The 24284-nt window shown below is 42.4% G+C and overlaps 1 protein-coding gene across 6 annotated transcripts in view; it reads right to left on the bottom strand.

The window, feature by feature from the left end:
- LOC129855643 (DENN domain-containing protein 1B-like) overlaps positions 1–24284 on the bottom strand; it is a 179712-nt gene that overhangs the window by 46028 nt on the left and 109400 nt on the right. For all 6 annotated transcript variants that reach the window (XM_055923522.1, XM_055923524.1, XM_055923525.1 and 3 more), the window contains 4 exons: positions 21317–21442; positions 17257–17358; positions 7417–7507; positions 7113–7153 (listed from right to left, as the gene is read on the bottom strand). In XM_055923522.1, coding sequence (XP_055779497.1) covers positions 7113–7153; positions 7417–7507; positions 17257–17358; positions 21317–21442 — 360 coding nt within the window. The remainder of the gene's footprint in view (positions 1–7112; positions 7154–7416; positions 7508–17256; positions 17359–21316; positions 21443–24284) is intronic.

Raw genomic sequence — 24284 nt, 5'->3', positions numbered from 1 at the left:
ACCATCACGGTCACCTAATAATCCCCAGTTTATAATTGGCTCATTCATCCCCCTCCTCTCCCCTGTAACTATTCCCCAGGTCGTTGCTGTAAATGAGAATGCGTTCTCAGTCAACTTACCTGGTAAAATAACAGATAAATAAAAAATTATACTGAGAGAGTGACAATAAAACCAACTGGAGCTCTCAAAAAGGAAATGTTAATTTAGGAATACAACGCAGAACCCCTTCCCTACTTTATTGCAGGATTATGATATGGGTTTAACCAACATTGACACTAGTTAATTTTGAAAAGTAGTTTAACAGTTAAAACAAGGAATCAACACTTTATCACTTAAAAATTTACAAAAAAGCTAACTCGTACTGTATGTAAAGATTAGACATCTTAGACTAAACAACAATAGATAATTGCTCCAATTGTAAAAGGTTTATACACTGACCGGCCCGTTCATGAAAATGGATCGCTCCTACAGACAGTGAGTCATGTGGCCATGTCTTGCTATATAAAGCAGGCAGACATGCATTCAGTTACTGTTTGATTGAACGTTAGAATGGGCAAAACGAGTGACCTAAGCGACTTTGAATGTGGTATGATTGTCGGTGCCAACCGCGCCGAATCCAGCATTTCAAAAACGGCCACCCTCCTGGGCTTTTCATACACGACAGTGTCTAATGAGAATGGTGCGACAAACAAAAAAACATCCAGTCAGCGGCAGTCCCATGGGCGAAAACAGTGAGTTTATGATAGAGGTTAAAGGGGAATGTCAAGAAGTCACATTTTTAATAAATGAATTTTAATATTTGGCAAGAGAAAAGATCATTAATTTGCCCTTAATTAATTTGTAAACTCAGCCAAAAAAGAAACGTCGCTTTTTCAGGACCCTGTCTTTCAAAGACATTTCGTAAAAATCCAAATGAATTCACAGATCTTCATTGTAAAGGGTTTAAACACTGTTTCCCATGTTTGTTCAATGAACCATAAACAATTAATGAGCATGCACCTGTGGAATGGTTGTTAAGACACTAACAGCTTACAGATGGTAGGCAATTAAGGTCACAGTTATGAAAACAGGACACTAAAGAGGCCTTTCTACTGACTCTGAAAAACACCAAAAGAAAGATGCCCAGGGTCCCTGCTCATCTGCGTGAATGTGCCTTAGGCATGCTGCAAGGCGGCATGAGGACTGTAGATGTGGCCAGGGCAATACATCGCAATGTCCGTACTGTGAGACGCCTAACACAACTCTACAGGGAGACAGGATGGACAGCTGATGTGTATCAACATCTGCACAGGATCGGTATATCCGAACATCACACCTGCGAGACAGGTACAGGACGGCAACAACAACTGCCCGAGTTACACCAGGAACGCACAATCTCTCCATCAGTGCTCAGACTGTCCGCAATAGGCTGAGAGTGGCTGGACTGAGGGCTTGTAGGCCTGTTGTAAGGCAGTTCCTCACCAGACATCACCGGCAATTTAAAAAAAAAGGTCTGTCATGGTCTGGGGCGGTGTGCCACAGCACCATCGAAATGAGCTTGTTGTCATTGCAGGCAATCTCAACGCTGTGCATTACATCGACGACATCTGCCTCCCTCATGTGGAACCCTTCCTGTAGGCTCATCCTGACATGATCCTCCAGCATGACAATGCCACCAGCCATACTGCTCATTCTGTGCGTGATTTCCTGCAAGTCAGGAATCTCAGTGTTCTGCATCTCAGTCCCATTGACCACGTCTGGGACCTGTTGGATTGGAGGGCGAAATGTCCGGGAACTTGCAGGTGCCTTGGTGGAAGAGTGGGGTAACATCTCACAGCAAGAACTGGCGAATCTGACGCAGTCCATGAGGAGGAGATGCACTGCAGTACTTAATGCAGCTGGTGGCCACACCAGATACTGACTGTTACTTTTGTTGAGGGACACATTATTCCATTTCTGTTACACACATGTCTGTGGAACTTGTTCAGTTTATGTCTCAGTTGTTGAATCTTGTTATGTTCATACACATTTTTTCACATTAAGTTTGCTGAAAATAAACAGTTGACATTGGGAGGACGTTTCTTTTTTTGCTGAGTTTATATGGCCAATTTACCATGGCTAAGGGCTGTTCCTAAGCACGACACAACGCGGAGTGCCTGGAGACAGGCGTTAGCCGTGGTATATTGGCTGTATACCACAATCCCCCGGGGTGCCTTGTTGCTATTATAAACTGGTTACCACTGTAAATAGAACAGTAAAAAGTAATGCTTTGTCATACCTGTGGGATAAGGCTTACAGCCAATTAGCATTCAGGGCTTGAACCAGGTTTATGAATGTAAATAAATCCTCTTTGTGCATGTTCAAAACTATAGATAAGTCCGACAGGAGAGTTTGAGTGATGAAAGTTGGACAGAGGATCTCGAAATCTCTGAGCAAGAAACACTTGGATGAACATAAAAAAACGAATGTTAGGCTACTTTCTGGCAATTGTGCTGTTATTATGTGCCAGATGTTCAGACTAAAAACCTTTATCAATGGCCAATTTGCGAGATTGACTTGTCATTTCAATAGGCATAGGCTACAAACTAAAATCTGTTTTTATGATTGTAATAAAATGTTGCCATAGTCTGCTTAGCTAAAGGCTGTTCGTCTATGGCCCCTGAAAGGCCTACATCTCATTTCAGATAGTCTACAGTAGCCTAGAAAAGATGTAGGCAAGATGTAAACTGAATGATTTAGCAGCTTGCTTAGTTCAAATTAACAGACTAATTTATTCAACATGAATAGCGAGGTGATTTTGCAATAAGAAGTGTTTTTGTTTCCAATAGCCTGCTGGAATAGGCTACTGAGGATGGGATCATAATTTAAATCACCAAATTAAATATTAATAATATGTATATGAACAACAGGAGGTTGTGGCACCTTAATTGGGCAGAACGCGCTCATGGTAATGACTGGAGCGGTATGAGTGGAATGGTATCAAATACGTCAAACACATGGTTTCCAGGTATTTGATGCCATTCCATTTGCTCCATTCCGGGCATTATTGTGAGCTGTTCTCCCCTCAGCAGCCTCCTGTGATATGAACTGAATATGCTTGTCAACAACAGCCAGTGTTTATTTTATTAGAATTTGTTTTACCTGTAATCTGACAACTGTTACCATCAATCTAATGTAGTACAAGATGGCGCCGATAGAGAGGGCCGCCTCACTTCTAGTCCTTAGGAAACTGCAGTATTTGTATTTTTTTTGTCATGTATTATTTCTTACATTGTTAGCTCTGAAAATATTAAGTGTTATTACATACAGCCGGGAAGAACTATTGAATATCAGAGCGACGTCCACTTACCAGCACTACAATCAGGAATACAACTTTTCCGAAGCGGATGCTTTGTCCGAACCCCCCAGGGCATTTGAACTGATCCCAGAGGCCAACCCAAAACAAAGTCACTGCAGAAGAGGAAGACGGAGTGGCCATCTGGTCAGACTTCGGAGGCGCGCACACCACCCACTGCTTCCGAGTATATTACTCGCTAATGTCCAGTCTCTAGATAACAAGGTAGACGAAATCTCTCTCAGGACATGCTGTCGGAGTCGGTACAGCCACCGGCATTCTTTGTGCGTCGCGCCGACAGAAATAAACATCTCTCCAGGAAGAATAAGGGCGGGGTTGTATGTTTCATGATTAACGATTCATGGTGTAATTGTAACAACATACAGGAAATCAAGTCCTTTTGTTCACCTGACCTAGAATTCCTCACAATCAAATGCTGACCGTATTATCTCCCAAGAGAATTCTCGTTGGTTATTGTCACAGCCGTGTATATCCCCCCTCAAGCCGATAACCACGACGGCACTCAAGGAACAAATCTGTCCACGACTCCATTTTGCTCCTCTCGTCCTATAGGCAGAAACTCAAACAGGATGTACCCATGATAAGAACTATTCGACGCTGGTCTGACCAATTAGAATCCACGCTTCAAGATTGTTTTGATCACGCGGACTGGGACATGTTCCGGGAAGCCTCAGAGAATAATACTGATTTATACACTGATTTGGTGAGTTTATAAGGAAGTGCATAGGAGATGTTGTACCCACTCTGACTATTAAAACCTACAGTACAAAATTCTCCAGACCTCCAAGGGACACGTGACAACGACGTGATTTTAGAGGTACAGCGCAACATAAGACTAGTACACCAACCATTCCTATCACGCAGTACAGCAAGCAGTTTAGAAGTTACACCGAAAGGCCCCGGTGGCAATATATTAATAAAACCGAAAGCTAACTTGAATTAATTGGAAGAGTTGCCGTGTTGGATAGCCGTAGCCAGCCAGCTAACATAAATAGAAATTCCTCTCTGAGTCAGGATTAGGCTAAATTAGCTGCATTAGCTAAGTAAGTGAAAGGTAAACTAAGAAGAAAACTAAATGTAGCTTTCTCGCTCTCTTTCTCGCTCTCTCCTGCTCGTAAATTTTATAAGAAATTAATTTGTTAAAAACTGTTAAACTATTGTCTTTCTCTCGCTTCGAGTCAACTACTCACCACACTTCATGCACTGTAATGCTAGCTGTAGCTTATGCTTTCAGAACTAGATTAATTCGCTGATCATTTTATTGGACGTACAACACGTCAGTTCATACTGCAAGACCTCTGATAGGTTGGAGGATGTCCTCCGCAAGTCGTCATAACCAATGTTCCCAATAATTTCTTTTGCACTAAGAAAATGTCAAGTCTGCTGAGGGCAAACTTGAACGTTGTGAAATTTCGTTGCAACTTCCAGCTTGCGTTTAGTGTGAACACTGAGGCTGTAACTGCTTTAAATTACAGTTTTAGCAGTGGCCAAGTATGCTACGGTGGCTATTTTAAATTATAATGTAGGCCTACCAGTGGCCTACCATCAAAAAACTATGGAAAAAATGCATCCCATAACATTTTCACATGAAAATAGATGTTCTACCATTCAGCCTACAGTAGCAGCCAATGTGGGGGTTCAATGTGGGCCTACATTCCATGAGACTTTAAAAAAAAACATGCAGCGTTTGACATTAGCCTGTTTATCCTTCAGACAAGGAGGTGACTGTAAATGTTGTTGTGTTATTTGATGCAAGAAACCACTTTACAAAATAAAATGCATTATTATTCTCGTACCATTATTACAGAGAATGAGACAAATGATGCTACCCTCTGCCAATTGGCTACTTAGCTTATTCAAGCCCGTCTCAAAATACAACACTCTTGTTAAGACAAAAAAAAGCTATTTTCCATGACCTGCTTTTCAAAGATGTCTAGAAGTGTACACGTTTTGTGCTCTTGTAGGAAGCAATCACCCCCCTATTACTAACTACTAATTATCTATAACTGGGCTAATAACTCACTAACTAGAAAAGGATATGAACAAAATGTCCACGTGGCTACACGCATATTTAGCTTTTATCTTAAAACAAGCGCATCAACTCACGACCGCTCATGCTGTAAACACAGTCCTGTTCAAAGTCAATGGCACAGATCCGTATATAGTCTATTTGTATACAGGCCTACTGCAGCTCTGACTGGTTATGCCGCACTGGTCTGGATGCGTTCTGCCTACCACAAAATCTCTTGCATAGTTCATTTTGTTTCAGTATGTTGCATTGAAAGTGGCTAATATTGCGTTGAATCGATCACAATTGCAGAGTAAAGGGAAACGTTGATAGTGTTAACTAATAGAGAAAACGCGATTAAGTTGAGTGAAGTTCAACCTCGTGCTTCTCTCTGTTGGCTGATATTTCATCTGTGCTACTGTGTAAGTCTGTGGAAGGGGGTGAGAACCATGAGCCTCCTAGATTTTGTATTGAAGTCAATGTACCCAGAGACGGATGGAAGCTAACGGTCCCCCAACTACACCATTGTGTTACCCGAGAGGATGCTGTTGAGACTACTGCAGACCTTCATTGCAAAACAGTGTGTTTTAATCAGTTATTTGGTGACGTGAATATATTTAGCTCAGTTTTATCTAAAAAGTATAACTTTAATGTTTCAATACATTTATAAAAAAAAAAAATGAAATTCACTAAGTAGGATGGTGCTCCCCTTCATCCTCTGAGGAGCCTCCACTGAAACCAACAGACGCCTGGAATTACTATCCAAAAATAAGCCGATGGACGGACAGCGTGTTTTCTGTATGTATCATATCTCTAACATACAAAAATCATTATTGGCATCTATAGTTTGCTTTGAGAGATACACTGTGATAGTGTGATAGTGAATATATAAACACCACATTAGCAGGCAAGATACAGTAGCCAAATTGCATCACATATTGAATGACATCTCTGCTGAACTCAGGTATTTTATCCTGTTTTCTATCTCTTTCTCTCCCTCTGTCTCTCCATGCATCTATCTCTGTGTGTCTCTCTCTTTCTCTGTCACTCCCTCTCTACCTTCACCACGCTAGTCTTTAATGCAAAGACTAAGAGAGCACAAGGCAACTGCGTCAAACTAAACGACTAAACTCTTTTAATGCCAGCCAGTTTAGAATTTGGAGCCGACAGAGAAAAGAGAGGAGATGAGCGGAGAAGAGTAGAGAGGGGCCGAGGTGAACGTCTGCTCTTATGGATCTGTGTCAGTCATAGGATGTGAACTTTAACAAGCTTTTGAAAATAACTCCAGAGGACTAATTCAGAGCTGCTGAACGATTGACAGGAGAGAGAGAGAGAGAGTGATAGAGAGAGAGGGGAGAGAGAGAGGGAAGAGAGGGGGAGAGAGAGGGGTGTGTGATCTATGTTCTTTGGTTGGTTTGATGGAGGAACACTTTTCTTGTGTTTCCTGACAGATCAACATGTCAGTCAGGGAGACGTCTCGTCAAATCACTACAGTCTAGCGCTCTCTTTCCCTCTCTGTCTTTCCATCTCTCTCTCTCTCTCTCTCTCTCGCTCTCTCACATTCCCTCTCTCTTTCTCCCTGTCTCAATTGTCCTACTGTAAGTATGCACAGATTCACAAGCCCAACCGCACACACATGTACACACACACACACTTACATTCAGCACGCTCCACTCCATAGACTCAAGAACGTACAGCTGTCATTTACTCTAACATGAGAAGATATAGAATACACTCAATTAATTTTATTTGCACAATATCTTTGCCTACCTTGACGGTGTGCACCCACTGTTGATAAGATCTGGAATTACCTGCAGAACAGAAAAGGCACACACAATGACAGACGTGAAAGTGACTGATCAGACACAGTGATGACATGAATTCAATGATGATATACATGTTGTGGAACTGTATCAAACGTATAGGACTCTCTTGGGAAAGTGGTCGTCTGACCTCAATCGGACGACTTGGTTAAATAAAAGGTTCAATATGAAATTAAAAAGTAAGCCAAAATTATGTTTGAGTAAAATTATTATTTGTAAGATGAATCTTATAGGATGTTAGTGCCACCTACTTCCACAGAAGCCTCCCTCACTGATCTCCTCTTCGAACAGGTCAGTGAAGCCTCGGCCTGCATTCAGCTTGGCCAGCCGGCCGTCAATAAACTGCAACCATAAATTACAACACAGAATTACAGATGGTAGGGAGGGAGGCAGGCATGGGAGGAGGGAAAGGGAGAGGGAGGGAGAGGAGGTAAAGAGGGAGAAAAGGAGGGACAGAGGGAGGCCAAACAACAGGGAAAAAAAGACACCCAACTGGGCAAGAGTGTTTAATCCTACCTGTTCCAAAAATGTCTCTAGATTAAATGAGTTTAGGTGTCGGGGGGGGGGGGGGGGGGTAATGTGGAGCAGGTTTTGGGGATTAGGGCAGTAGACAGCCATGCTGCCTGGTTAGGGTTAGGCCTGGCTGGGAGACTGCATGGTGAGGCCAGGTCTGCATCCCCAATGGCACCCTATTCCCTACATAGTGCTCTACTTTTTGGCCCAGTATGTAGGGAATAGGGTGCCATTGGGGATGCAGACATGGTGTCTGATGCACTAGGAACTTTAATTTCCTCCCTTTGTCACATGGAGCTTATAAAACGCTTCCCATAAATATGTTCATTATAAGCCCAGACGTTACGTGCACGTGCACACACGCACAGACACACACACACGTCAAAAGTTGACACACCTACTCACTCAAGGGTTTTTCTTTATTTTACTATTTTCTACATTGTAGAATAATAGTGAATACATCAAAACTATGAAATAACACATATGGAATCATGTAGTAACCAAAAAAAAGTGTTAAACAAATTAAATTATATTTTATATTTGAGATTCTTCAAAGTAGCCACCTTTTGCCTTGATGACAGCATTGAATACTCTTGGCATTCTCTCAACCAGCTTCACCTGGAATGCTTTTCCAACAGTCTGAAGGAGTTCCCACATATGTGACTCACCACCTGGATTCGGTCTTATGTAGAAACATTTGAATTTTTACATTAGATACAAGTAGCGACTCAGAGCTACAAAATTGTATATCATACACTGTATTTGAGAAAACAATAGGAAAATAATTCTGATTATTGGATGTACAACACGTCAGTTCATACTGCAAGACCTCTGATAGGTTGGAGGATGTCCTCCGCAAGTCGTCATAACCAATGTTCCCTATAATTTATTTTGCACTGAGAAAATTTCAAGTCTGCTGAGGGCAAACTTGAACGTTGTGAAATTTCGGTGCAACTTCCAGCTTGCGTTTAGTGTGAACACTGAGGCTGTAACTGCTTTAAGTTACAGTTTTAGCAGTGGCCAAGTATGCTACGGTGGCTATTTTAAATTATAATGTAGGCCTACCAGTGGCCTACCATCAAAAAACAAATGGGAAAAATGCATCCCATAACATTTTCACATGGAAATAGATGTTCTACCATTCAGCCTACAGTAGCAGCCAATGTGGGGGTTCAATGTGGGCCTACATTCCATGAGACCTTTGGAAAAAAAACATGCATCGCTTGTTTCAAATAATTCTGATTTGAAAGTTGATCAACTTATAAACTCACTTCTGAGACAACCGTCTTTCAATATTTTGGTACTACTATTGGAGAGCCCTTCTTTGTCTACACTCATTCAGCATTGTTCACACCCTCTTAAGCCTTAGCCACACCCATCTCTTTAAGGGACCCTCTGGCCAATAAGGGTTGTTCCAAAAGCTCTGACCTCACAACGACAATCAAGCACCCATGCTAACTGGCTAACATTGGCTAGCTACTTCCAGACACATAATGAGAGAACACGTCACTCTGACCATTTTACTTGCCCTAGCAGAGCTGGTTAGGCTTTTTTCCTGTTATCCAGAGCATTGGTGACTGTAACTGTGCTGCTGGCTACAATTGAATTACTCTTTGTTGCCGACAGTTACTGACACAGGACATATTCAATGGGTGTTGAGCATTCAAAAATGCAACAATTATTCTGCGCTGTGGCACACTAAGATGAGAGTCTTTTGTTAAGAAATGTAGCTAGATAGCTAGCTAGGTAAACAAATAATCCCAACGCATGACGTAACGCTAGTTAGCAAGCCAGCCAGCTCTCTGCAGGTCATTCACTAGGTCCCCCGTGTGGTTCTGGGATTTTTGCTCACCGTTCTTGTGATCATTTTGACCCCACGGGGTGAGATCTTGCGTGGAGCCCCAGATCGAGGAAGATTATCAGTGGTCTTGTATGTCTTCCATTTCCTAATAATTGCTCCCACAGTTGATTTCTTCAAACCAAGCTGCTTACCTATTGCAGATTCAGTCTTCCCAGCCTGGTGCAGGTCTACAATTTTGTTTCCGGTGTCCTTTGACAGCTCTTTGGTCTTGGCCATAGTCGAGTTTGGAGTGTGACTGTTTGAGGTTGTGGACAGATGTCTTTTATACTGATAACAAGTTCAAACAGGTTCCATTTATACAGGCAACAAGTGGAGGACAGAGGAGCCTCTTAAAGAAGAAGTTACAGGTCTGTGAGAGCCAGAAATCTTGCTTGTTTGTAGGTGACCAAATACTTATTTTCCACCATAATTTGCAAATTAATTAATTAAAAAACCTACAATGTGATTTTCTGGATTTTTTTCCCCTCATTTTGTCTGTCATAGTTGAAGTGAACCTATGATGAAAATTACAGGCCTCTCTCATCTGTTTAAGTGGGAGAACTTGCACAATTGGTGGCTGACTAAATACTTTTTTGCCCCACTGTATGCTGAGCACTTGTTAGTTGCTTTTCCTTCACTCTGCAGTCCAATTCCTCCCTAACCATCTCAATTGGGTTGAGGTCGGGAGATTGTGGAGGCCAAGTCATCTGATGCAGCACTCCATCACTCTCCTCTTTGGTTAAATAGCCCTTACACAGTCTGGAATGTGTTTGGTCATTGTCCTGTTGAAAAACAAATGATGGGATGGCGTATCACTGCAGAATGCTGTGGTAGCCATGCTGGTTAAGTGTGCCTTGAATCCTAATTAAATCACGGACAGTGACACCAGCAAAGCACCCCCACACCATCACACCTCCTCCTCCATTCTGCACGGTGGGAACCACACATGCGGAGATCATCCATTCACCTACTCTGTGTCTCACAAAGACACGACAGATGGAACCAAAAAGCTCAAATTTGGACTCATCAGACCAAAGGACATATTTCCACCGGTCTATAATGGCCAATGCTCATGTGTCTTGGCCCAAGCAAGTCTATTCTTCTTATTGGTGTCCTTTAGTAGTGGTTTCTTTGAAGCAATTGGACCATGAAGGCTTGATTCATGTAGTCTCCTCTGAACAGTTGATGTGGAGATCTGTCTGTTACTTGAACTCTGTGAAGCATTTATTTGGGCTGCAATTTCTGAGGCTGGTAATGCTAATGAACTTATCCTCTGCGGCAGAGGTAAGGCTGGGTCTTTCTTTCCTGTGGCGGTCCTCATGAGAGCCAGTTTCATCATAGCGTCTTAAAGTGATGATGGACTGTTGTTTCTCTTTGCTTATTTGAGCTGTTCTTGCCATAATATGGACTTGGTCTTTTATCAAATATGGCTATCTTCTGTATACCACCCCTACCTTGTCACAACACAACTGATTGGCTCAAATGCATTAAGAAGGAAAGAAATTCGACAAATTAAGGCACACCTGTTAATTGAATTGCATTCCAGGTGTCTACCTCTTGAATCTGGTCGAGAGAATGCCAAGAGTATGCAAAGCTCTCATCAAGGCAAAGGCAGGCTACTTTGAATAATCTCAAATATAAAATAATTTTGATTTGTTTAATACTTTTTTGGTTATTACATGATTCCATATGTGTTATTTCATAGTTTCATAGTCCTAAATCAGTACTCCTACTCTGAGATGCTTGATACATACGGCCTCTGGTCAAATAAGGGTTAAGTAGATACATTTTATTTTAGAGCTATGTCCACCCAGCTAGCTGTATTTCAAAGACTGTATCTAGAAACCGTCAGTAGCGGTCCGTCTATATCTAGGCATGGGTTCGGGCATATCGCTAAGGGGAGCGCTAGGCTAACTAGCTACCTAGCACCAGGCTTTCCTCTCCTGTAGGCCTGACTGAGGGGAACCTCATCATCATCATTTTGCTAATGCGGGATGACACTGCAGGTTTCAACCATCAAAAGAGATTTGTTTAAAAGGAGTAACTGGACGGAAGACAAATCTCTGGCCATGGCCATGAATATCAATCATGTTAACTGTGTTGAAATGATTGATATTTTCAAATATAGATATTTTTTAAATAGTTAAAAATATTAAAAGAATCTTTAGAAAAATAGATGGACCAAAAAGGTTTTGTCTGATGAATCAAACGGCTGAATTGTACAGCAATCGGCTCCCTCAATGTAATTGTTGGGTTGGGATTTTATAAATAAATAAACTACAAAACATTCATTATTACCTCTATGATTATCCTAGAGTGTGAGTCATTCTATAGCTGTGAGGTGAATAATGTTGGGAGTCATCTGGCGTCCACCTGTACTGCTGCATGTACACAGTAAAACGAGGCGGACAGGCCATCTGTGGGCCAGACATTGGAATCCTCACTGCAGTGTTCTAGATTACTGTGGGAGGGGTTCCAGATCTCTGGAAGATGTTCTCGAACATGGGGGTTAACTGCCTGCAGGACCCTACAGAGCAACTCTGACATCCACACTCAACATCCCATAAACATCACATTCATACACAGTGTATATGTTGAGAAGAGGAAACCTAAAGCTCTCTAGCTTTTCCACTTTGATTCTCCGCAAAATGGAGTCCTACGTTGAGAATGATCAGATTGACTTGTGATCGGTATTATGTGGAGAGACAGAGGGGTACTATGCACATTATGAGGCTGCTCTCTCTGTCTATAGGAAGGAGAAGCTTCACTGAGCCAGTCTCCACTGAAGCACTGCATCTACCAAGCAGTGTCCTGAAACCATCCACTATAGAAGGAGTGTGTGTGTGTGTGTGTGTGTGTGTGTGTGTGTGTGTGTGTGTGTGTGTGTGTGTGTGTGTGTGTGTGTGTGTGTGTGTGTGTGTGTGTGTGTGTGTGTGTGTGTGTGTGTGTGTGTGTGTTTTCAGTCAATGTGTGTGTAGGGGCCAAAAGGGTTGATAAAAAAAGCAGGTTATCACCGACAGCCTTTCCCTCGCATTCTCTTGGCAGCTCTCCTCTTTTTCTGTACTGAATAGGCCGGGATGGAGATGGGGCTGGGTCGGGAAAGGCTGGTTTGTCAGCAGATGTGTGTGTGTGTGTGTGTGTCTCAGTGGGCGGATGTGGGTCATGGCCAGATCAGAGTCGGCGGACCACTGGCCTCTCTCACTTTAACAGGAAGCAGAAGAGATAAATGCTCTCCTTCGCCACGCTAGAGAGGAGAGAGATAACCACCGCATCCTAACACTCCCTACGCTACCACACAGACAGGAGCAAAGAGGGGGTGGTGAGTGGGAGATAGACAGAGAGAGAGAGAGAGAGAGAGCGCAAAAAATAGCTGATTAAGAAGCTCCCTCTTAGGGATAAATAAACAACTGGAGAGGAACAGTCCAACTGTGGTGGGGTGTAAAGGAATGCTTTTAAGACTGTGCGGTCTTTGAAAGTTACTCCATTAATAGTTTTCGTTTCCTAATTAAGGGAAGGAAGTTATCCTAGGTGCATTTTTGTCTGTGGGTGTTGGTTTGATTGGTTTAAAGGAGAGAGGATTGAAAGAGCTTTCAGTTGAATCAAAGGCTTAAATACAGTGGTTTGTTCTTTAAAAGTTGCAGAGTACTGCGGCGCAGCTTGCATGTTGCCGCAGAATTCAATGGCATGTTATTTAAGTGTGAACCACTGGTACCGTTAGTGCTAGTTTGACCACCAGAGGGCATCTTTGAGAAGCATTTGATGGCCTTCAATAGTGGCTGTACTAGAGAATTTAAAACCTTTTTTTGTAAGTATATGGGACTGATTTTAAGAAATGTTGCTTAGTTAATTTGATTAATATCATGGTGTTTCTATTCCAAGAAATACGAAAATCCCTCTTGGTTTCCGTTAAGATGGAATGGAAAATATGGCACTGACAACGTGATGGTCGGGTATAGGCTACAGCCTATGGTTCCATTTAGTTATGGTTCCATTTGTTATGGAACCATAACTAAATAAACAGACATTTTGAAAGAGTATTTTTTATCATTTTATTAAGGAAAGCATTATTAGTTACATTTTTTTAGTTTGAAAGTGCAGACAGGCACTTAGAACGTTTCCCTAGTCAGCGCCATTATTAGTGCAATGCCACTTAAAGTGTTGCTCTGTGCTACCCAGTGTGGCGGGGTGGGGGTCCATCCCCCCCCCCCCCCCCCTTCTTTCCCTTCCCCATGGGCTAGGTCAGTCTTCTGTGCGCGGCTGTGCGGCCCATCCCGTGCCCCCTGCCCTCGTGCCTTAAACCTCACACTTTCAATGGATACAGTTGGAGAACTGCAAGGCAATCCCATTGTGCGCCACTCGGGAGCCATGACCAATATACTCTGTTCAAAAAAATAAAGGGAACACTAAAATAACACATCCAAGATCTGAATGAATGAAATATTCTTATTAAATACTTTTTTCTTTACACAGTTGAATGTGCTGACAACAAAATCACACAAAAATTATCAAAGGAAATCAAATTTATCAACCCATGGAGGTCTGGATTTGGAGTCACACTCAAAATTAAAGTGGAAAACCACACTACAGGCTGATCCAACTTTGATGTAATGTCCTTAAAACAAGTCAAAAAGAGGCTCAGTAGTGTGTGTGGCCTCCACGTGCCTGTATGACCTCCCTACAACGCCTGGGCATGCTCCTGATGAGGTGGCGGATGGTCTCCTGAGGGATCTCCCCCCAGACCTGGACTAAAGCATCCGCCAACTCCTGGACAGTCTGTGGTGCAATGTGGCGTTGGTGGATGGAGCGAGACATGATGTCCCAGATGTGCTCAATTGGATTCAGGTCTGGGGAACGGGCGGGCCAGTCCATAGCATCAATGCCTTCCTCTTGCAGGAACTGCTGACACACTCCAGCCACATGAGGTCTAGCATTGTCTTGCATTAGGAGGAACCCAGGGCCAACCGCACCAGCATATGGTCTCACAAGGGGTCTGAGGATCTCATCTCGGTACCTAATGGCAGTCAGGCTACCTCTGGCGAGCACATGGCTGTGCGGCCCCCCAAAGAAATGCCACCCCACACCATGACTGACCCACCGCCAAACCGGTCATGCTGTAGGATGTTGCAGTCAGCAGAACGTTCTCCACGGCGTCTCCAGACTCTGTCACGTCTGTCACATGTGCTCAGTGTGAACCTGCTTTCATCTGTGAAGAGCACAGGGCGCCAGTGGCGAATTTGCCAATCTTGGTATTCTCTGGCAAATGACAAAAGTTCTGCACGGTGTTGGGCTGTAAGCACAACCCCCAACTGTGGACGTCGGGCCCTCATACCACCCTCATGGAGTCTGTTTCTGACTGTTTGAGCAGACACATGCACATTTGTGGCCTGATGGAGGTCATTTTGCAGGGCTCTGGCAGTGCTCCTCCTTGCACAAAGGCGGAGGTAGCGGTCCTGCTGCTGGGTTGTTGCCCTCCTACGGCCTCCTGATGTACTGGCCTGTCTCCTGGTAGCACCTCCATGCTCTGGACACTATGCTGACAGACACAGCAAACCTTGCCACAGCTCGCATTGATGTGCCATCCTGGATGAGCTGCACTACCTGAGCCACTTGTGTGGGTTGTAGACTCCGTCTCTTGCTACCACTAGAGTGAAAGCACCGCCAGCATTCAAAAGTGACCAAAACATCAGCCAGGAAGCATAGGAACTGAGAAGTGGTCTGTGGTCACCACCTGCAGAACCACTCCTTTATTGGGGGTGTCTTGCTAATTGCCTATAATTTCCACCTGTTGTCTATTCCATTTGCACAACAGCATGTGAAATCAATGTTGCTTCCTAAGTGGACAGTTTGATTTCACAGAAGTGTGATTGACTTGGAGTTACATTGTGTTGTTTAAGTGTTCCCTTTTATTTTTTTGAGCAGTGTATATTGTCCTGCTAATAACAGGGTAAACTTCTCTAGGATAGGGGGCAGCATTCAGAATTTTGGATGAAAAGCGTGCCCAGATTAAACTGCCTGCTACTCAGGCCCAGAAGCTAAGATTATTATTAGTAGATTTGGATAGAAAACACTCTGAAGTTTCTAAAACTGTTTGAATTATGTCTGTGAGTATAACATCACTTATTTGGCAGGCGAAACCCAGAGGACAAACCATTTAGAATTTGCTGTTGTTGTTGAGGTCACTCTTTTCAATGAGTTTTCATTGGGAATCCAGATTTTCTTGCAGTTCCTATCGCTTCCACTGGATGTCAACAGTCTTTAGAAATTGGTTGAGGTTTTTCCTTTGAGAAATTAAGAAGTAGCACTGTTCAGAACGAGGCTAGAGGGAAGTGTAATCTTTGTTAGAGGCACGTTACGCAGAGGCTCGCTACACATTGTTTTCCTCCGGTATTGAACACAGTATATTCTGCCTTAAATCTTATAGATTATTTACGTAAAAAAATACCTAAAGTTGTATTAGGAAGTAGTTTGAAATGTTTGGACAAAGCTTACAGGTAACTTTTGTAGTCATGTGGCGCGAGTTGGAACCAGTGTTTTTCTGGATCAAACGCGCCAAATAAATGGACATTTTGGATATATATCGACGGAATTAATCGAACAAAAGGACCATTTGTGATGTTTATGGGACATACTGGAGTGCCAACAGAAGAAGCTCGTCAAAGGTAAGGCATGAATTATATCTTTATTTCTGCGTTTTGTGTCGCGCCTGGAGGGTTGAAATATGATGTCCTGTGTTTGTTTTCTGTGGTGCTATCCTCAGATAATAGCATTGTTTGCTTTCGCCGTAAAGCCTTTTTGAAATCTGACACGTTAGCTGGATTCACAACAAGTGTAGCTTTAATTTGGTGTATTGCATGTGTGATTTCATGAAAGTTAAATTTTTTTAGTAATTTATTTGAATTTTGCGCTATGCATTTTCACTGGATGTTGGCCAGTTGGGACACATATCCCAGAGAGGTTAATAATATATCTGTGAGAATATCCAAGGGGCTTTTATATCATTCTAAATTAATAATAATTGGTTTGTTTAAAAAATTACATTTTGGAGATGATTTAGTTTTCAAATAACGTAAAATGAGCGAGAAAAAGGCCATTCTTGAACATGGGGTGAGACATTGTTAATACTTTGTAAATAAGGCCAGTTTGTTATTTAGAATGATTTATTTATGTTTTTAGAGGGATAGAAACTAAAAACCTACAGTCATCTCATGGGTCTCCCAGTTGAGGCTAGCACGGGTATTGAACCAGCATCTGTAGCAACACAGCTTGCACTGCTATGCAGTGTCTTAAACCGTTGCGCCACTTAGGCACTGTACAACGTGACTGGTCGGGAGTGGGCTACAATACTACAGTAAGAGTAAAATAATCCTAACAAAATAAAATAATAAAAACCTTAGTGTAACAACAGTTTTAGTAAGTAATATTGAAGACGTGCACAATTATCACTTTCTATTTAGGTTTATTTTGCCCATTCATTGTCATTTAGAGACACAGTAGCGCCTTGGGACCCAAAAGCATAATCAGTGCTCTAACCCCCTTGTGCTGGTCTGGAGCAATGAAGTGGTGACGCAGGGTACCGTACTAAACCACAACCCGCAGCATAATCGCAAAACTTTTAGTGAGCAACCACTGTAGCTCCTATTGTTTTTTTAGGTTATTAGGTAGGAATTTTCTCATGGTTCTGGAATGGTGGGCCTCACACATGCATGAATGCACCCAGGCACACACATCGCAGTGTTACCTGTTTGAAGAGCTGCAGGTTGACCGCCATCTCCAAGAAGTTTCTCATGGTGCTGGAGCGGTGAGCCACAAAGCTCTCCTCGCAGAACGTGACTGGTTCCCCCTGACCAGAAACAGGAAGAGGAGGAGACAGGAAGATCAGAACCACATATTTAGAACCAGATAACGTTTACAGATATTTACACTTTGTATTCTGTAGTGGAATACTTTTAAAATGCAGGGATGTAAAGTACTTAAGTAAAAATACTTCAAAGTATTAAAGTAGTTTTTGGGGGTATCTGTATTTACTTTGCTATTGATATTTTTGACAACTTTTACTTCACTACATTCCTAAAGACAAGTATGTACATTTTACTCCATACATTTTCCCTGACCCCCAAAAGTACTCTTCACATTTTGAATGCCCAGCAGGACATGAAAATGGTCTAATTCACACACTTATCAAGAAAACATCCCTGGTCATCCCTACTGCCTCTGATCTGGCTGACTCACAAATGAAGCGTGTTTAGTAAATGATGTCTGAGTGTTGGAGTGTGCCCCTGGCAATCAGTGAATAAAAAAAAACAAGAAAATGGTGCTGTCTGGTTTGCTTAATATAAAGACTTTTAAATGATTTATAATTTTACTTTTGATACTAAGGTATAATTTAGCAACTACATTGACTTCTGATACTTAAGTATATTTAAAAGCAAATACTTTTAGACTTTAACTCAAGTAGAATTTTACTGGGTGATTTTCACTTTTACTTTAGTCATTTTCTATTAAGGTATCTTTACGTTTACTCAAGTATGACAATTGGGTACTTTTCCCACCACTGTTAAAATGTCACATTACTGATCTGATAAAGGATCAGAGAAATTAAGAAGTTGACGAGAAATGTCTACTGTATACTACTTATATAATTTCTGCCACCCAAAACTTAGTAACTTTAGTAACTAGGTAATTCAGTCTCTCCTGTTACACTCTCTTGCATCATAATTAGCTGAGAGCTACAGACATTAGATGACAACATGGCTACCCAGCCAATCATAAGGAGCCTGCAGTGGTTCTACATGCATGTTTCCGTATAATTAACCTAATTTGCAAATGCATATTTTTCTACAGTTACTTTTTAAGTATTGTGGAGAACCAGGCTAGTGTTTGAGGCTATGAACACACTGGAACATGTTCACTACAGTGTAGGTCTGGCCTAATTTTAGTGCTGGTTGGTTAATGCTATATATAAGGTCAAGATTAGTTTATAGTTCTGCAATTAGCAACTTTACTTCAGACATGGAATAGTTATGCTGAAAGAATAGGAACAGAAGAATGTCTTTCTTTGCAGATGGACTAATAAAGAACAAATCTATTCTAAGAAGGCAACAGTAAACATGACGTCCCTCACGAATTAGTTATTGTGTGTGTGACCACAGATAATCCATTTGATTATCCATTATATTGACCAGATACTTAAGTGGCCGCTCTTAACAATGAAAATAAATGTCTTCAAAAATGTAAGGCAATTAGCCTGGTTACCAGTTTAGACAGTCAGTTTAGACAGACAGTCATGTACCCGAATGACAATATTACTGGCCCCACCCAAGATCACAGTAAAGCAAGTTATGCATGCATCATTTCAGTTGTGATTTCATGTTTCATTTTGGGCAAGTACCTTATATTATAACCAACCATAAAATCTGATATTTACACTGATTGTTTGGAAAACCAAAATAAAGCTACCCCCCCCCCCCCCCCCTCTCAATGATGACATACTGTATAGCCTATATTAAACCGTTTAAAATGTAATATTCCCCTCCAGAAATGTGCCAATAACGAATTGATGAAAAGCAATATCTTTAGGGGCTGTACATGGCACATATTATCAGGCTGGTGTGCTATTTTAGCAATAAGCATCATCACCCGTCTCATGCAGCATCTGTGGCTACATGGCTGAAGCATGGGGTTGCTTCTCCGCATTGTTTACCCCAATGGGCTAATCATTAGCTAGATTACGGAGGGCACAGTGCCTGGCCACTGTGCTAAGGTTAATAGGGCCACATTGTTAACAAAAATTGCCTCCAAAAAAGTACATGAAGTCATACAGCCAAATAATAATTAATAACAGATCAATAAGTTATTTCCATACATATATTTCATATCAACATTAATACAACATTTTCCTCATAATAGTAGAAACAAGTGTCATTAATCACCCACGGATTGGTTGACAATAATGGACTATTCCTCCCTGACAGAGTTCCCGTGCATTGTTTCACACGACACGATTGGAAACGTCACTTTCATTAAAACTACGCTGCGGCAATGAGGCGCTTTCAGAAAAGGGGGGGCAGAGAAAAGGAAAAAATAAAAGATTTAAATGTCAACAGAAACATTTCCTAAGTGAACGCATTTCTTTAGTGAAAAAGACAGGTGCTGCTGATAACACTGCCATTGTCGCCGAGGCAGAGGACATGTATGTGTAGCCCAGTGGCGGTCCGTGCCGTTTAAGACTATGAAGGAATTTTAATTGTATTTCTATGAGCATGGCCTTGTTTCTATTACAGCATATTGGATGCCTGTCTGTCAGTCATATTCCATTCACCCAGCTCAACGTAACATAGATAGGTTTAAGCTACTACATGATACTAAAAATTGCCCAATACCCATCATGAGGTTGCTACAATCTAGCCTAAAAAAAAAATTTAATAACGTAGGTGCCGTGTACAGCTCGAGAGCCAAATGGTAGTAATCAAGGTGACAGACAGTGACACATTCAGTACTGCCTTGCACACTCTTGCCTGTATCTAGCTGATCTAGGGTGTAATCATTAGTCCAAACAGTTGCAAAACGCTACGTTTCGATACTAAAACGAGAGATTGTGGAGCAGGCACAGCGCGCGCTATAATAAGTGGTCGGCGGCGCTGATAGACAGGCTTAATCCATGAGACACATTTGACAGAAGTACAGAAAGTAACAACATGTCTAGTACCGAACCATTTTTTCAGGTTCTAGTATTGAAAAGGACTCAAGTTTTGGTATACCGTGCAACACTAACACACAGACACACTGGCTCTTCTGTGACAGCATATGGGCTCCAAATACACATGCTTCAGTCAAACGGGGTGCTCAGAATGTGTGTGAGTGCCTGTGTATGTGTATTTGTGTGTGTGTGTGTATGTCCGTATGCGAGCATGGATGCCAATTTGTGTGTGTGTGTGTGTGTGTGTGGAATCATAGGCTTTTATCTAGATCCTATGGGGACTAGGGAGATGGTATGTTGTGTGGACGTCACAGCACACACACAAGCTCTTTGCTCGCTCTGCTTTAAATGTTTGTGTCTGAAGGGAGTCAGGCAGTGTGTTCATGCCACTGTCTGTATACACAGACCGACAACACAGAGGCATCAATTATGGATCCCCTCTCTGGGACTCTACACAGCCCAATTACCCTTAAAGCCTATGAACAAAAGCCCTGCTATTTGACAAACAGTACATGGCTTGTTTTGCTCTCAACTGGAGTAACTTAGAATCGAGAAGCAGAGCGAGAGAGAAATGTTCTGGGATTTAGACTAGAGAGGGAAAGGAAGATAGTGAGAAGTGGCTAAAAGATATCTTCAAAGAGAATGTCCTGACTCCTCGTGTAAAGGTACTGATATGTCTGTGTTTCAGACCACCTTCAGTCAACTCAAAACACACCTTCACTCACTGTTCAAAAACACATTTTCCTTTCACAAACTGAAAACAAACTTCTGAGGGTAGGGGTTAGGGATATAATGATTAGGTCGAAGCGAGTTATTACAGGTTTGTACCTGAGGGTTGCAGTTAGGAGAAGCTTCTTACAGTTTTGTATCGGAGGGTAAGGGTTAGGGGTAGGTTCTTACAGGTTTGTATCTAAGGCAGCGTTTCCAAAACACGGTCCTCTGGACCCCAATGGGTGCACATTTAGTTTTTTGCCCTAACACTACCCAGCTGATTCAAATCATCAAAGCATGATTAGTTGACTATTTGAATCAGCTGTGTAGTGCTAGGGCGAAAAACTGAGTTTGGGAAACCCTACTCTAAGGGCTAGGGTTAGGCTCTTACAGGTTTGTATCGGAGGGCATCTCGGTAGGATCCAAACAGAGCAGCCTGAGCCCGGAGGAAGGCCCTTGCAACTCCGCTTCCTGTTGATGTCGACTGCTTCTTTAGCTTACTCTTCAGAGAGTGGACCTGAGAGAGAGAGAAAAACACAGAGGGAATGAGAGACAGACAGAGCAAGCAAGAGAGAGAGAGGAAGGGGATGGAGAGAGGGTGGAGGGAGGGGATGGAGGGAGGGTGAAGAGAGACAGATCGAGAAAGGAGGAGAAGAGAGAACGAGGGTGGAGAGAGATAGAGGAAGAGAGGGAGGGGAGTGAGAGAGGATGGAGAGGGAGAGAGAGGGAATGAATGAGAGAAAGAGAGTGGAAAGAGAGGGGAAAGTTAAATTAACACCTGTGAAATTGGTAGCTGGAACGGGAGAGCCATTCTGGGTGTGAAGTGTCACATTTACAGGTCATTCCCGAAAAAAAAGGGAAAAAAAGTGTATCTGTTGTGCTGCAGAGAGCACCTGCAGAGAGCACCTGCAGAGAGCACCTGCTGCTCTGTTAATTGAGCAGAGGATGGGGGAGATGGAGAGGAAGGGAGTAAAGAAGGACTGTGAAAGAAAATCCACAGTTGTCTCGTTCTCTCTCCCACTCCACTTCTTTTCTTTTCCTCTTAATGCCACTCCCTGTACTATCCTGTAAATCCCTCCCTCCCTCCCACAGGAGAGCAGCAGCGTGCAGATGCTTATTTTAGGGGGACCCATGCGGTCCATTGGAACGTCTAAGGAAGGTGTCAGAGCCTCTTCACCTGCTCTGAAGTCCCTGTCTGTCTTGTATATAATCACAAAATATACACTGTCCCTTGGTTGTATACAATATACACAGTGTATTAAACATGAGGAACACCTGCTCTTTCCATGACAGACTGAACAGGTGAATCCAGGTGAAAGCTATGATCCCTTACTGATGTCACTTGTTTAATCCACTTCAGTGTAGATGAACGGGAGGAGATAGGATAAAGAAAGTTTTTTAAGCCTTGAGACATGGATTGTGTATGTGTGCCATTTAGAGGGTGAATGGGCAAGACAAAATATTTAAGTGCCTTTGAACAGGGTACGGTACTAGGTGCCAGGCGCACCGGTTTGAGTGTCAAGAACTGAAACTCTGCTGGGTTTTGCCACCCTCAACAGTTTCCTGTGTAGCCAACTTGACAACTCTAGGAAGCATTGGAGTCAACATGGGCCAGCATCCCTGTGGAACGCTTTCGACACCTAGAGTCCATGCTCCGACAAATTGAGACTGTTCTGAGGGCAAAAGGGGGTGCAACTCTATATTAGGAAGATGTTCCTAATGTTCTGTACACTCAGTATACAATGCCCACGTTGTTGTTAACCTTTTTGTGAAATGTTTAACAGTCTAAGAACTGTACCTATTGATTACCGTGAATACATAGGCCAACATCACGTAATGTAAAGCAAGAAAATGTTTCAACAATTCTGTTTTAACACCCTCAAGAGACCAGACACAAACAATCAAGGAGCACCTACAGTAACAGTTCTGTTTGTAATATTAGGAGAAACACTGACTGCTGTTTGAGTTCGCAGTTAGAAACTAGAGGGAGTAGAAGCAGTGTGTTAACAAAGTCTCACTAAACCCCTGGGGTTTAGTCTGACGCTCTCTCTCCACCGTGTCCCCGTTCCCGCGCTGCCTGCTACCATCCACCACTAAAACTCCCTCCCCTCCAAGGCATCAAACAGCAGTTTATCACTGCTAAATTAACAACTGTCATCTCCACACTCACTCATTTTTGCTAAATACTTTTATGTTTATGTAAAGTTGTTTCTGAAATTAATATTTCATGTTTGTGTGCGTTTGCAGATTTTTTCTTTCTCTCCCACTGCAAAATCATTAAAGGTCTTTTTTTTTTTTAGCTTGAGAATCAAAGACAACAGAATGTCAGTCAGTCTACTGCTGATACCCTGAAGACTGCCAGACAGGCAGGGAGAAGTAAATTCTGCTGCTCGCTGAGTTCTGAAGATCAGCGTTTAGAGGAGAACGATTACAAATACTTTTTAATGAAAGGGAGGGACACAAAGAGACGTTCTGTTTTCGGGAATATAATTAGAATGAGATTGTTTTCGTGACAAGTTAGAATTTTGAAAATGTGTCTTGATTCGTTTTGAGAAGGGAAATTCCGTTCGTCCAGTGACGAGTTTAACCATTTCTTTTTTTTATATAAAGGAATTTTGTTCAAAAATCGAATCATTTCAGAAGGCGACAATCACAACATGCACTTATAAAAACAAAACCCACACATCCCATAAAACAATCCAAAAAATGTACAGAAAAATATAATAAACTTGTGATTAATAATAAGTGTGTGTTTGACAGACGAGGCTAGTTGGTGCAGTAGCATCTCATCAGGCATGCTGCAGCAGTAATGGTCTCTGTCAGACTAATTAGCTTTTATAGTGTGAGCGTGGCTAACAAGACGTGAGCAGGCGTCACAGAGAGGCCCTGCTCTACAGGTGATAACCCTATTTGGCAATGACATTTTTTACTGTAAAGTCACACTGACGGCCAGCAGATCAAAGGGACTGACTCCCCCAATGGGTCCAATTAACTATAGCATTGTAGAGAGAGAGAGAGAGAGAGGGAAAGAAGGAGAGAGAGAGCAAGTGAGAGAGAGAAGGAAGGAAGGAGAGAGAGAGCAAGTGAGAGAGAGAGAGCGAGAGAGAAAGAGGGAGAGAGAGAGAGAGAGGAGGGGAAGCGAGCGGGAGATAGAGAGGGGGGGCTAAGGAAAGGAAGGCGCAAAAAAAAAAAAAGTGTTGAGTTATGATAGTCATAATCTATGCAGAGAGGCCTTTCCCGTATAGGTCTTTTCCCCAAAGCTGTGATCTTTTCAATTTACATCAAGGGAGGATGGCTGTGGATGAAAGGCGTGCGTCTGAGGAGCGGCAGGCCGGCAGCCACACAGGGTAGACACGGGG

Source organism: Salvelinus fontinalis, chromosome 5, assembly GCF_029448725.1.
Source record: "Salvelinus fontinalis isolate EN_2023a chromosome 5, ASM2944872v1, whole genome shotgun sequence".
In the NCBI taxonomy this organism is placed as follows: Eukaryota; Metazoa; Chordata; class Actinopteri; order Salmoniformes; family Salmonidae; genus Salvelinus; species Salvelinus fontinalis.
This window is presented reverse-complemented; position numbering and strand designations above follow the sequence as displayed.